Below are 13,734 nucleotides of genomic sequence, written 5' to 3'. Positions count from 1 at the left end.
ACCAGTTGAGTTTGACCTCAGGGCGAGGATCCACTCAACCAACTTTTCATGAGTTGAAATACTCCAGCCTGGGCTCCCAGTTGCAATCCTGCACCTGGAGCTGAGTCGAGGGCGTCAGGCCACTGCAGGCTTTGAAAAGGGAATTGTTTGGAGGATGAGGAGGAAATAGAGAGGCGGGTTCTGATGCGGTACCAAACTTTTTACTTCTGGTGAGGCTGGAGGTGCTCATAATCAGCTGATATATTTGACGTGCTGCCCGTCTTTCTCCTGCTGAGAACATTTATTCAGCACTATCATCAGCTTGGTCCTCTGCAAGCGAGGCGGCCCCTCCTCCATCACTACACCTGTCCACCAGTTACCTGTTGGCCACCAGTTACTTGTGGTACACCAGTTAGCTTCTTTGCTAGATTTACGCAGCGAAACGTTCCACAACAAACGGGCTCGAGGCAGCGCAGGAGTAAGAGGGCGGGTCCTCATCCTAATCCTGAACAATATTTGAGTTTGTGTGGAAGTGACACTGGGGTGGTTCAGACGAACCCAACGTCCACACAGATCTAGCATCAGCTGACTGGTTCCATCTTCTGTGGACCCTGACTACAGGACCACTTAGAGCAGCTCTCGGTGTGAGCATCGTTTCTGAGAACCACAGTTTGTCAGGACTTGTTGGTGCTTTTCCAGTGGAAAACAATGAAACACACTGATCTTAGGACGTGCGGCGGTTATGAGTCGTGGTGGTTTAATAACGTGTTGGTGTGTGAGTGTCTTACCGGTGAGATGAGCAGCTGAGCTGAATACGTCTGTCTCACGTTCCTCCTCTGCAGAGGCAGATCAGACACAGTGGTTCAGGAGCAGAGCTTTGCTGTGAGGGACTGCTGGACTCTGGGCATCATTTATGAAAGGTTCTTACACACACACACTTGTTCTTTGTGATTTTTTTTAGCCCTTGATTTAGCTCACAGACAGGAAGCAAAGCTGATGGCTCTTCCAGCTCCTGTCATCTAAACCCTGCTGTTGTAGACGCTCATGTCCTTGATCTGGATCTGGAGCCTTTCCTTGTTTATCTCGCCGCGCGCATCCCAGCCCGGCTCATTCTCGGTTTCCTCAGGACTGTTAACGCCACCTCTACGTGTGTTCCTGAGGGCCTGACCTCCATCAGTCGTCCTTCCTCATTTTCAAGGCAATTCTCCTGAACGAGGCTCGTCTCCAACCTTGCGGGATGCTCAGAGTTATGAGGTCTATGGAGGGCACTGATGATACAAAGTTATTATTTTGGGGGCCACATGTACAGTAAAAGCAGATGGCATTCATCGTGTTAGCCAGGCCTTTAGTGAGTGTTTCCTGCAGATATGTTTGGTGAACCGTCCAGCGCCGCCTCACGCAAAAAGACCAAATTTACCATGAGAAAAGTCTGCGCTTGGGGGTGAAGGAGATCTGACGTCTCCTGCGATGCTGCGTGAGGTTTCTTGATAAAAACTAGTCAAAAACTATGAAGGGCATTTTGTTGAGTAACAACTGTGTACACTTGAGCTCTTGGACACAGAAATACAGCAGAGTAGTTTATGCTATCACGAGACAGCACGCCGCCGTTGGCTCTCATCTCATGATGCCGAGATGAGCCAGCGAATCAGAGTCTGCCAGGACCGCGGAGCTGGGTGGCAACACTTGGACCACAATAACCAACAGTTCAGCGCCATGTCGGTCCACTGGGTTTAGTGGCAGTGGAGCTCAGATGGTAGAGAGACTTCACAGGTTTGATCCCGCTGCCTCAGAAAGAGTCAGATACAGAACCTTTACTTGCTCCTCATGAGCCAGTTGGTGCCTACAATACAGCTTCCACAGATATGTGTGTGTGTGTGTGTGTGTGTGTGAAAATGAATGAATGTAAAGTGCTTCAAGAGCTAGAACCTTAGACAAGTGTGACATAGATTTCAATCTACTCACATTTGGCCGTTCTGTCACTCGGGCTCATGCCAGTACAAACCTGTCCTCCTGGGAGTTCTGCATCCTCTGGCAGCTTGAGTCCATCAATCAGACAAACTCCACCTTCTATCTGGTGGGCCCACACTTTCAGTTCCTCCTACAACAAAGAAGAACCTCACAACAGTTTCACTGAAGTTCCTGAAAAAGGATCTATGTTCAAGTGTGTGAGAGTTCTCACCTTAAGACACGTGCTCAGGTGTTCTGAGCTGGCTTTGTTGTCAGGTAGTGGAACCAGAATGTCCACGTGGAGAGAACATGTGACGGTGGCCCAGGAGGAACAAACGCTGGACTGGTACTTCCAGTCTGCAGGCTTGGCCACGCTCTAGAACATGATGGATGATATCAGAACCTTCTGCACTCATGAGTGTAAAAGCTCCAGATGAGGCAGAGGTCCAGACTCACCTTGGGGTCTTTGACATCAAAGGTTCTGCAGATAGTTCTGAAGTGCAGGGTTAAAGAAAATCTCCAGAGTTCAACTCCGTCCAGCTGGTGGCTGCATCAGAGGGAGCGCCGCACAAAAGGATACTTCCTGGTTTTGGGGTTGACATGCAGCGTGAGCCAGTCTGTGACATCATCATCATCAGGGGTCCACAGATGTTCCGAGGAGATCAGGTTCTCCACTGCAAAAACCAGCTGCAAAGAAAGGTGGTGGTCAAGGGTCAACTGTCAAGGTCAAGGACATCTCACCTGCATACTGTTCCCTGGAGGGTCCTGATGTTCTCAAAGAATGTAGAAAAATCCACGAGGACTCAAAGATGACCTGAACACTAAATGAGAGGTCAAGGGTCACATGTGACGGTTACACATCACACACCAGCCTTCAGAGGGGGGTGATGTCACTCCCCACGTGTGGGTACAAGTCTTGGGAAGTTCAAAATACATGAACAAAGTTTATAAAACCTTAAGTGGCTTTAGAAGATGCTCTGAAATATTGATGGATATTTGAAGTGATGTCACAGTGGTCAGGTCTCCGCTTGTCTGAGGCTAGCGGGCAGCGCTGCTCTGGTCGCTGCTAGCTAGCGGCTACATCTCTGATCAGATGGTCGCTGCTAGCTAGCAGCTACATGTACTGGGATGTACTGTAGCTGCTAGCTAGCAGCATCTCCCTACTGGGTGTAATGTGTACGTCGCCTGTCACCGAGGTGGAGATGCAGCACAACAGACAGAAACTCCACTGTGTGTTTAAGAAACTGCACCATCAAACCAATCGAAGCAGGAGGAGCGCTGTCTCGTTTGAGCCAGTCAAGCTACGAGGTTGATAGAACCCTGCTGGATCCATGCGGTGTGTGTGTGTGTTTCAATGAAGCTCACCTGGCGGAGGGAGGCCAGTGTGTTCTTGGCATCAGCCTCCGTGATGACAAAGACTCCCAGCACAGACAGACCTCCAGGCAGCATCCTGGACACCTGCAGACACATCGAGTATGTAGGAACAAGGCTGAAGAAACACTTGACCCGCGTCTGCTACTTCATACGAACATTTCCTGTGGGTTCTAAAACCTTTTGGGCTCTATGTTTTTTTTCTATAATCACACAGAGACACTTTCACCCACTCAGCCTCTGCATCATTCAGGATGAGCTCACAGCACGGCCCCGTCTTCCTACCTGTCGAGCGTGCTCACTGACCCACTCCTTGTCCAGACAGTTTCCTGCAGCTGCACCCGACTCCTCTCGCTGAGGTGTCCGAGACGCCATGACCACGAAATCCCTCTGAGCGGAACTCTGAAATGATTCAGTCATTAATATCAGTACACTGATGTCATGATGATAGATCTACCATGATCTAACAGAGGAACCAGAGAACATTCAGAGGACCAGGGTCCAGGTTCTGCTGTCCGTGGAGCAGCAGTCCCAGACTTGTCGACCATACAAGTGTTTTGAGTTAGCAGAGGACGCGATGCTCGGCGCGCTCGCCATCAAAGAACCCAGATGAGATGCTAAAGTGTTGGCAGCATCATTCTGCATCTTCTCAGCACTGCGGCGTCGGCGTCCTCACGCCCGCCTGCACCCCTGAGCCATCTGCAACTTCTCCTACCTAAATAAGTGAAGCGAAGCACCGCTGAAAATCCTGGCCCACCGAAACCCTAACATGAGCTTTTTGTTGGTTTGTTTTCCTGACTCCGTCCCTGGACAGTTCAGGTCCTGAGCTGTCCCACTGCATCAGAGACTCCACCAGAGGGCCCGGGGGCGGCAGCCATCCCGGGCTCTGAGCAGGTGGATCTGAGGTTCTAGCAAGATCTGGTCTGATGTTCTGACATGAAGAGCAACAGAACAAGAACGGCACTAAATAACCTCACCTGTCCGACCAGCAGACCCGCGACTGGGCCCGCCTCCTCACACTGCTGGGACAGGTACTCCCCCACGGCGTCGTCCGCTATGCACCCGCGGCCCATCGCGCCTGAGGGACACGGACACGACTGGAAGTCCCGGATGGAAGTCCCGGGTCACTACGGAGGCGGGAGAATAAAACACAGCTGGAGTCGCTCATCATCTTCAAAGATGCAGACGGAATTATGCGACATGCAGTGACGTGGTGACGAGAGTGACGTGCTGACGTGGGTCTGTCCCTCCAACTCTGACTCTCCGATGGGAACCACATTCGAAAGACGTGACTATCAAAGTATCGTCCTGCAACGTAAAGAAGCGACAGACTTGAGAAGAAACACACACCTGGACACGGAAGTTGAGCTGCTCGCGGTGGAGCTGACAGCTGCTGCTGCTGCTGCTCCTGCTGCTGCTGCTCCTGCTGCTTCTTCTGCTTTCGCTCCAGTGTCGGCGTAAAAGCAACATGGATGCTGCCACCTACTGTACCGGAGTACGTAACATCATCAATTTGCTTTGAGTTCACAATCTGATCCATCATCCATCATCCCTCCCTCCATCCATCCATCCCTCCCTCCATCCATCCATCCATCCACTCATCCATCCATCTTCTCCCTCTTCTCCTGTTGAGGGTAGTGGGGGTGGAGCCTCTCCCAGCAGCCTTCCCCCTGGACAGGTCACCAGTCCATGGCAGGGCCAACACATAGAGACAGAGAACCATTGGCTCTCCCAGCCACGCCTACGGTCAATTTAGAGTCTGGATTAACCTGGTCCCTCTTGATGTCTTTGGACTGTGGAGGAAGCTGGAGTACCAGAGAGAATCCACACAGGAACAGGGGGAACATGCAGACTCACACAGAAAGACCCCGTGCTCCAGCTGAGGCTCCACCCACAACCTTCTTGCTGGGGGGCCACAGTGAGGTGCTACCTGTACTGCCAGTGCTACCAGTACTACCAGTGCTACCAGTGGATGTGATCATCATATATGGAAGCAGATCCTCTGGTGCTCCAGGGACACCGAATATGTTGTCCAAACCTGCAAACATGAGCCTCCACTCCGGTGCAGTAGGTGGCGCTGTGGACCTGGTGGTGGTTTTTCGAGCAGGCTGGTCCGGACCTCGAGAAGGAGAGGAAGCAGCATCAGAAGCAGAAGTCGAGCTGCCTGTCGACTCCTCGGTGTCTGCGGTGAAAGTACCGACGGCACATCGAACTTTACCTGAGAGAAGCAGGAGTTCGGCGTCGCGGCAGCAAGAGATGGCGGCCGCCCTGCTGCAGGTGCTCGAGAAGGCGGAGCTGAACAAGCTCCCGAAAGGCGTCCAGAACAAGCTGGATAAGTTTGTGACGGAGCTGCAGGATGCTAACGAAGCGCTGCGGACGCAGCTGGAGCGGTTCAGAGCCGACAGCGGTACGTAGATACGACCGGAGGAAACCGGTTTGGACCTCTAGGGTGACCCTCAGATCAGTAGACAGGTGCACCGCGAAAATGCTTCAATGACGTCACCTGGATGGTCAGCGTTCTCCAGTTAGCCAGCTAGCGTTAGCTAGTCACGCTCATGCTAATAGCAGCAGCCTTCCGGCTCAGTACCGGGGTGGTTCGAGGAGAAGTACGTGACGGAGTTTAAAGCAGTAAAATTGAGTTTTACAGTAATTATGAAGAACCGAAAACCTCGTTCTACCCAGTAAAAGTACACGTTAGTCTCAGGAATGAAGTAGGATGAGGGTCTGACGTGCACGATGAAACGAACACTTCAGCTCAGTACACACTCCAACTTGTACTAATGAAGTACATGTACTGTACGAGGTTCACCTGCAGCCATGACGGGTGCACCGGCTGATGAGCTTCCTGTGTGAGCTTTCTCAATATTAGTGGTGTAATTACTGACTAATTAAGAATACAGACTGTATGTGCTGGTGAAGGAATACAGGTATGTGTTTGAAGTTGCTGTCTTTAGCAGTGAGACGTGCAGAACTACATCCAGCGCTCAGTGACTTGATGCTGGCGTGTCGCTGGCATGTTCTCCCCTACAGAGCAGCAGTACTTCGACATGGAGAAGAAGCTGGCGGAGAGTCAGGAACAGATCCTGCTGGCGACCAGAGATCTGCAGGCACTGAAGGAGGAAAACAACAAACTCAGTCAGTCCGCGTGTACAGACACTCTCATACACCCCTGATGGTTCACGTCGGGGTCTGGTTTCCAGCCGTTGGCACCTCGCTACTCTGTATCATATATGTGTGTTAAAGTGGTCACATGTCCTGTTAATCGTCTCTGCACAGGTGAGGAGCTGAGCACTCTGAAGGGAATCGAGGGAGACGCACCTGAGGATAAACCAGCCCAGCAGGTACACGCAGCCATCAGGAGGACTCGTCATCAGCTCGGCGGCTCTCTCGCTCTGCGAGTGAATCACTGATGGCTGCTTTGTTAGAGAACCTCGTTTCATATTAATAGCAGCCATTTTACCTGGTGTTGCTCTTCGTTGCCTGTTGACTGAGCCGGTCTCCCAACGGTTTGTGTGTCTGAATATGTGTGGTTGCAGCAGCAGACCAAGGCCAAGTACGAGATCGAGGCAGAGAGGAGAGAACTGGCGAGGCAGCTGGAGAACAGGAGCCGTGAGGTGGAGAACTTGACTGGTAAGGCACACACACACACACACACACACACACACACACAAACGTAACGATTGTCCCTTTGTGACTGATGTGTGTTGCAGAGGATGTGAAGCGCCTGAATGAGAAGCTGACAGAGGCCAATAAAACCAAGATGGAGCTTCAGTTAAAGCTGGACGATATTGTGTCATCTGAGGCTTCTGTACAGGTTGGTGCCACATGGAAACTGAAGCAAAAGCAGAAGCCGCCATGGTGGTCGCTACAGGCTGGTTGCTCTCTGCTGTGTAGGAGTCGATCAGAACCCCCCAGACTGTCCTGTTTAAACCAGAAACCAGCATTTTCTCAGTCGCCTCTACTCCTGTTTGAATGACCTTTAACCCTTCCGCCTGCAATGCTGGCTCTATTTCCTGGATTGTCACTGATTGAAAGCCTGACCACCACCAGCCAGTCGCAGCTTCCTCAACATAGGTCTTTGAATGAAAATAGGTTCACACATAAAAGCATTGTGTCCCTTTGAATGTCACAGAAGTGCTGCACTGCTGTTGTTTACCTGCCACCGTGACCTTCACCACAAAACGTTTCCAGGGGATTCTAGAGTTCTATTGGCTGATCGTACTGTGATGGAGGAAATGTCCGCAAGACGTTCCTTAGATCTGGTGCTCATGGGAAATGAACCTACACTGAGCCTGTGTGTGCTGGTTGTGCACGTGTGCAGCACCGGGAGAAGCGTATGGAGCAGGAGAAGGAGCTGCTGGAGAAGAAGATGGAGTGGCTGGCAGCAGAGCTGAAGACCAAGACGGAAGAGCTGCTGAACACCAGCAGGGACAAAGGCAGAGAGACTCTGGAGCTGCAGGGAAGTCTGAGGAGCAGCAAGGAGCAGGTAACACACACACACACACACACACACACACACACACACACACACACACACACACACAGAGTAATAATGCATGACATGAGCAGATTGTGTCACACACACAAATGTATTAAGCTCCATTGGTGCGGTGGGTGATGAATGGGGCACCGAGCTGCTGGCACCAGTGGGTGCTGCTAAGAACTTTGCCTCAGAGTCATTACAGCATGGAGTTGAGCTTTCCACAGCAGCAGGGATGTGATTTCACAAGACTTTCATTTCATCAAGTCGTCCACTGAATAAGAGCAGAATTAATCAAATTACTACGAGTCCTATACTTGAACAACAAATACAAGTAGGACACCACAGGACGCTGCCGCGGCAACGTTTGTATCCAGGAAGTTACCAGGTGTGACCTGTCTCCTCAACAGGTGACTGGACTGGAGGGTCAGCTGAAGGCTCTGAGGGCGATGAGTGAAAGTCAGAGGAAGAGAGCTGAGGAGCTGAACAACAAGTTGAAGCAGGTGTGTAGATGCAGAAACATGCGTGACTGATGCTGCCCCCCCTCCAGGAGTCAGACCCCTGACCTCACCGTCTCACCCCATCCCCAGAGACGAGGCGCCACACTGTATTGTGTCTGTCTCTCTCAGTGGAACAGAGAAGCATTTATTTAACTTTACATGCACAGGACCTCCATTTCACTGTGGTAGGAGATCTGTGGTCAGACTGGCCAGTCGGGTCATGCTCCTGTTGATGAGGTCTGCTCTCTGTGACTCTCAGGCTAAAGATGAGCGCAGTGCCATGGAGGACAAGTACCGCAATGAGCTGAACGCTCATGTCAAGCTGTCGTCCCTCTACAAGGTAAGTTGCCTCACAGGAGTCAGGGAGAATATTACTGTACTAGTCCAGACGGGTTAAACTGGTGGGACGTGTGACCACTGGCATGGATGATTCTGAGTGATGTCAGTGTTGTTTCCCGCGTGTGGTTAGCGTTCGCTGATGTTGGTCTGTCTGCAGGGAGCGGCATCAGACACGGAGAGTAAGAACCAAGAACTGAGCAGAGCAGTGGAGGAGCTCAGCAAGCTGGTCAAAACCACCGGGGAAGGTAGGAACCCTGTTCTGAGTTTTCTTCTCAAGCTGGTTAGTTGGTGAGTCCTCCGACTCGCTACTGTCACATGTTGGGCAGTGCGAGGAGTGGGTGAGGGAGCCGCAGTGTTCCAGCGTTCTACGATGTCAAGGTAGCTGTGTGGTGCTGTGCTGTCACGGCTCTGTCCTTTGACTTGATATCAGTACACCTGATCATATTTTATTTTCTTCTTTAATTTGTAACTTGGATAAAAAAAGAACTACAGAGCAGATTTATCACGTCCCCCTGAAGGCGAAAGGGTTTAGAGGATGAGGTTAGAGCACGGCGCTGTGGTGGCGCATCACAAACGTCACCCTGTCAACAATCCTGCCTGAGATTTGTCACTGTCCGTTTCATGATTGGATGTGATCCTGCTGTCGAGGACCCCCGTGTGTGTCACTGAAAGGCCTCCACGTATGACTCATGTCCGTGTGGTTGTTATTGCACTTGCAGCCAACAAGGCTCTCGAGGAGAAGGTGTCGACTGGAGAGCAACAGAAGAAACAACTGGAGGCGGAGCTTCGAGAGAAAATCAAGAAAATGGAGAAGGAGCTGGAGAACGCGACAGTGAAGGCTGCAGGGAAACGCTGCTGTAAGAAAAGCATCAACTCACACCTGCGTCTGTGTTTGTGCGTAGGGAGTATTTGCACGTCGAGTGTCTGCTGGATAGAAGTATGCGTGTACACCCTGGCTGTTATTTGCTGAAGCATACGTGTTGGTGCAGGTGGGCCGTCTCTGACCGAGGAGCAGCTGGACTCCATGTGTCCGTCAGCGGCAGCCATCGCTGCCATCGTGAAGCCCGGCATGAAGTTCTTTGACGTGAGTTTAATGGGACACGGGGTCACATGACTGAGCGGTTCTGGTATGATTGAGTGGGTTGATGTCGCCTCCCAGAACACAACACCTCTGGCTGCCCAAACACGGACAAACAAACAACAGTCTGGATGGACAGATGGGTAGATCTGTCTAGATAGCTTTTGTATGAGGAGCAGTCCACTTTTATTTAAGTTGAATTTTATCCTGAAAACTGACAGAAAAGCTCCACATCAGTGAGGGCTTCATGTAAGAAACGAGACCTTCAGTTCGACTCCTCCCCTCCATCACCCCTGTATCCTCCAGTTGCCACGCAAGGCAATCACAAAAGGCTCGATGGCAACCGCGAAAAGGAGTGGGCTTAGTGTGCACCGGTTAACTGTTTAACCAGCCGTTCAGATTCTAGCTGCTGAATGCTAGCAGTGGAACGGTCAAAGGTTTGCGTCATGGTAGATGCACAGGCCGCCATTTCACTTAGGGGAAAAATTCGGGGTGGTAATAACCATAATCCTGATAACTTGAACGTATTTAGCACGTTCTTAAGGGTCCAGGGCTGCTTGGTGACACAGACGGTGGCGAGGAGCTGCTGCTCTGATGTGCTGGTGAGGCGCTGCATCAGTAGCAGGTTACCCGAGGGGCTGCTTGGTAGGAGGTCAGTGGATCTGCGCCTCACCAGATGAATCCTGTGTGAATCCTCCTCTTCTCTTGCTGCTTGTGCTTTCATTGGCACATAAATAAACCCTTTCACGAGAACAAACCTGTATTTGGTGGTCTTAGTGGGTCACGCGCTCATCTGCTGGTCGACAGCTCACCGTTAATAACCGCTAGTTAGTGCCGGCCATCCTGTTGAAGTGCCTGCAGTGGTTGAGGATGTGTTGGACACAGAACAGGGTTTCCCCAGTGTGACTAGAAAGTCCCACCAGCAGTTTGTGTCTGCTGCTGTTGTGTTGCAGATGTGAGAACCTCAGCAACGTAGAACATGCTTGATAAAGATGCTTGATGGAGAAACGGCAGATTACGCCAAAGAGATAAGACAACAATACTACGTAAGAATAAGACCTGACTTGTCGCTGAGTATTTTCTCAACAGAATTCTCTGTCCTCCTCCTTTGTGTTTAGCTGTATAACGCGTACGCTGAGTGCCAGACGCACCTTCAGCTGGAGAAGCAGGAGACCAGGAGAGTAAGTAGAGTTCTGGATGAAATCATCCAGGAGGTGGAGTCTAAAGCACCGGTCCTCCGACGCCAGAGAGAGGAGTATGAGAGCATGCAGGGTTCCATGGCCTCGCTGTGCAACAAGCTGGAACAGGCTCGAACGGTGGGACGCACGTCCATGTTCCTTTGTCTCTCTATAAGTCTACAGTTTCTTCTTCTTCTTCTTTTTCTGAGTAACAAAATTAAAGTGTGTGTAAATTGATACTGCCTACAGGTGACTAAATCTTGTCTTAGATCTCAAGTATTTGCTCTGATCTTTGTTGATATCAGGAGATCTACAGTTTGCAGAAAGAGAAAGAGGAGGCCAAGCAGCGCTGTGATGCCCTGGAGAGAGACAAGCTGAGGGCAGAGAGGCAGCTCGACGACACATCCACTCAGGTACCAGCACACCCACGAGTCTAAATGCACTCTGAGCACGTTTACAAGGCCAACGTGATATTCTTCTACCTGGGAATGAGAGGAAGGAAATCTATGTGTTGGTGTGTGCAGGTATGTGCTCTTCTGGTGGAGCTGGAAGAAGCCAAAGGTAATCAGGTGACCAAGGATGACGGGAGATCCTCCGACATTTCCAGCACCTCAGAGGTCAACAGTGCTCGTCAGCTGTCGTTCCGGAATGTGGAGGAGCTCCAACGGCAGAACCAAAGCCTGCTGGGGAGGCTGAGGCAGCTGGAGGAGGACCGGGACAGACAGAAGAGCCAAGTCACATCAGCGCGGTAACGAACTGCCATCACCGCTGCAGTCATGGCTGCAGTTGGATCCACACCTATCCACAACGCCATTGTCCATAAGTAGGACCAGACAGCGTGAAAACACCTTTGAGCCCTGTTCATATTCTTAGTGCGCGAGTTTAGGAAACAGCCTCCATTCAGTCGTGCCTGGAGTGCTGTAGAACCCTGACCACCACACAAGACATCCCATTGGCTTTGAGGTTCAGGTGTCAGGTGTACATGCTTGCTGTCCGCTTCCTAAAACACACCAACCGTAATGGACCCCAAGTGTAGAGTGACCTGTGTGACCCTGTGATGTAAGCATGCGTCGTCTGCTTGACCCTAGCGTGTCAGAGTTGGAGGCCAGTGTGGAGAAACTCCAGAAGGAGACGGAGCAGCTGAAGGAGCAGAGGAACCAGCAGAAGCAGCTGGCCGACTCAAACGCCAGGCAGAGAGACATGTACAAAGCTCTGCTGACTCAGAGCACCGGCTTCAGCCTGCCGCCTCAAGGTGACGCACAAATACTTCACTACTGCTACCACAGTTTACTGCTTATACTGCTAGCTAATACTAGTCTCTATTGAAGTTGAACTTGTGTGTGTGTGTGTGTGTGTGTGTGTGTGTGCGTGTGTGTGTAGCTCCAGTTTCTTCTCCTCAGCCCACAAATGTTCGTCCTTCGGTACCAGCTACTCGCTCCACGGCCCAGAGAGTGACAGCGGCTGAATCTGCTCAGACGGCTCAGACCAAAGCTGCTTTGAAACAGGTGCGAACAGGTGTGCAAGCGCTGCCACACGTCTCTGCGCTAGATGGCTTCTGATCACGCGTGTCTTTGCTCCGCTAGCTCAACGATGCCTTCACTCTGTATAAGAAAGAGAAGGCAGCCAATGACAGAATGTTGAATGACACAAACGAGCGCCTGGAGAAACAGCTTACGGAGGCTCGCTCCGGTCACGCCAAGCTGACCTCTCAGCTGGAGTTCAGCAACAAGAGGTGCGGTTCATTAACAGACTGGCCCCTCTGGTTGTCCTCTGACAGCTCTTGGTCCCTATCAGTCATGGTATCCGTTCTCTGCTCCATGTCTCTCTGTTAGATATGAGATGCTTCAGGAGACCGTCACAGCCTATCGTAGAGAGATCTCTGTCCTCCAGGAACGGAGCCAGAAAATGGCTGCAACGGCCCAACAACACGAACACATCATCCACACAATGAGCCATGAACTGCGGCAAGCAAATGAAAAACTGGCCCTGGAACAGGTATGGAGCACGAGAGAGAGGTGAAAGTAGGTAGCTGGCTGGAAGGCTACGTATCCTGATACACACACACATTTATTGATGAATTCGTTATCCTTTAAACATGCGAGGGTGAAAAAAGCTCTTGGAGATGTATGTGAGGGTTCAGCCGTCGTCCTGCTCTCTAGTTTGTTCTCTTGAGAGCTGTACTGGACGGGATGTCTCCTCCGCTTTGATCCCTTTCTGTCTCAACTGTTACTCAGTTTTTCTGTGTGTGTGTGTGTGTGTGTGTGTGTGTAGGTGCGTGTCGAGAACTTGACCAAAGAGAGAGATATTTTAAGGCAAGCAGAGAGTCGACTCAATCGAGAGAAGGAATCCATGCTGGCAGAGCAGCGTAACCAGAACCTGCTGCTCACCAACCTCAAGACCATACAGGTACCAGTGTCTCACAGCAGCCTGCACTGGCTGTGTCCTCTCCACTGGTGAGAGGTCTGTCTGTCCTGAGCACCAACAGCATACACTTGTCTGAACCAGCGCTGCCATGCGCCTCATCCTCAACTTCTGCTGGTCTCACATCTGTGAAATGTTTCCATATTAAGTGCTACCTGGGCCGGGGGCCCCGTGTCGTGGTGGGTCGTGACTGACGGTCCGCAGGTGTCGCTGATGCTCAGCAGCTCGCCCTGGATCAGTTCATGTATTTGCTTGCTGGGACAAAGGAACACGCTGTCATGTGTAAACGCTGAATGTGTTCACCTCTGACCCGCTACTTACTGGCTTCATAGTGGGACTTTTTAGGCCTAATTTGCAAGAGCAGGGATCAGGGGCGAAAACCACTAGACTGGCACGTCCCTCCTCCTCAGTGCAATGACTCGCGTCTCTGATGTTGGTGCA

The 13,734-nt window shown here is 51.3% G+C and overlaps 2 protein-coding genes across 4 annotated transcripts in view; one reads left to right on the top strand and one right to left on the bottom strand.

The window, feature by feature from the left end:
- Nucleotides 1-4,782, bottom strand: part of odr4 (odr-4 GPCR localization factor homolog) — a 10,326-nt gene extending 5,544 nt beyond the window's left edge. The window contains exons 1-9 of one of the 2 annotated variants that reach the window (XM_086203082.1): nt 4,648-4,782; nt 4,275-4,424; nt 3,583-3,699; nt 3,292-3,384; nt 2,507-2,613; nt 2,383-2,419; nt 2,159-2,302; nt 1,982-2,077; nt 768-815 (exon numbers count right to left, since the gene is read on the bottom strand). In XM_086203082.1, coding sequence (XP_086059208.1) covers nt 768-815; nt 1,982-2,077; nt 2,159-2,302; nt 2,383-2,419; nt 2,507-2,613; nt 3,292-3,384; nt 3,583-3,699; nt 4,275-4,370 — 738 coding nt within the window. In that variant the 5' untranslated portion in view covers nt 4,371-4,424; nt 4,648-4,782. The remainder of the gene's footprint in view (nt 1-767; nt 816-1,981; nt 2,078-2,158; nt 2,303-2,382; nt 2,420-2,506; nt 2,614-3,291; nt 3,385-3,582; nt 3,700-4,274; nt 4,425-4,647) is intronic. The other variant, XM_086203083.1, reaches the window with a different exon arrangement.
- Nucleotides 4,783-5,414: 632 nt separating this feature from the next.
- The window catches only part of LOC147261157 (nucleoprotein TPR-like), a 28,074-nt gene continuing 19,754 nt past the window's right edge, over nt 5,415-13,734 (top strand). The window contains exons 1-19 of one of the 2 annotated variants that reach the window (XM_086203079.1): nt 5,415-5,704; nt 6,328-6,432; nt 6,574-6,638; nt 6,837-6,927; nt 7,008-7,111; nt 7,619-7,783; nt 8,188-8,280; nt 8,537-8,617; nt 8,774-8,861; nt 9,336-9,473; nt 9,606-9,700; nt 10,813-11,010; nt 11,178-11,285; nt 11,397-11,620; nt 11,961-12,124; nt 12,253-12,377; nt 12,456-12,604; nt 12,705-12,867; nt 13,144-13,278. In XM_086203079.1, the coding sequence (XP_086059205.1) occupies nt 5,554-5,704; nt 6,328-6,432; nt 6,574-6,638; nt 6,837-6,927; nt 7,008-7,111; nt 7,619-7,783; nt 8,188-8,280; nt 8,537-8,617; nt 8,774-8,861; nt 9,336-9,473; nt 9,606-9,700; nt 10,813-11,010; nt 11,178-11,285; nt 11,397-11,620; nt 11,961-12,124; nt 12,253-12,377; nt 12,456-12,604; nt 12,705-12,867; nt 13,144-13,278 (2,442 nt within the window). In that variant the 5' untranslated portion in view covers nt 5,415-5,553. Of the gene's footprint in view, nt 5,705-6,327; nt 6,433-6,573; nt 6,639-6,833; nt 6,928-7,007; nt 7,112-7,618; nt 7,784-8,187; nt 8,281-8,536; nt 8,618-8,773; nt 8,862-9,335; nt 9,474-9,605; nt 9,701-10,812; nt 11,011-11,177; nt 11,286-11,396; nt 11,621-11,960; nt 12,125-12,252; nt 12,378-12,455; nt 12,605-12,704; nt 12,868-13,143; nt 13,279-13,734 lie in introns of both variants that reach the window. The other variant, XM_086203078.1, reaches the window with a different exon arrangement.

This window comes from Aulostomus chinensis, chromosome 5, assembly GCF_037954235.1.
Source record: "Aulostomus chinensis isolate RoL2024-O1b breed Wild chromosome 5, RoL_Achi_v1.0, whole genome shotgun sequence".
Taxonomy (NCBI): Eukaryota; Metazoa; Chordata; class Actinopteri; order Syngnathiformes; family Aulostomidae; genus Aulostomus; species Aulostomus chinensis.
This window is presented reverse-complemented; position numbering and strand designations above follow the sequence as displayed.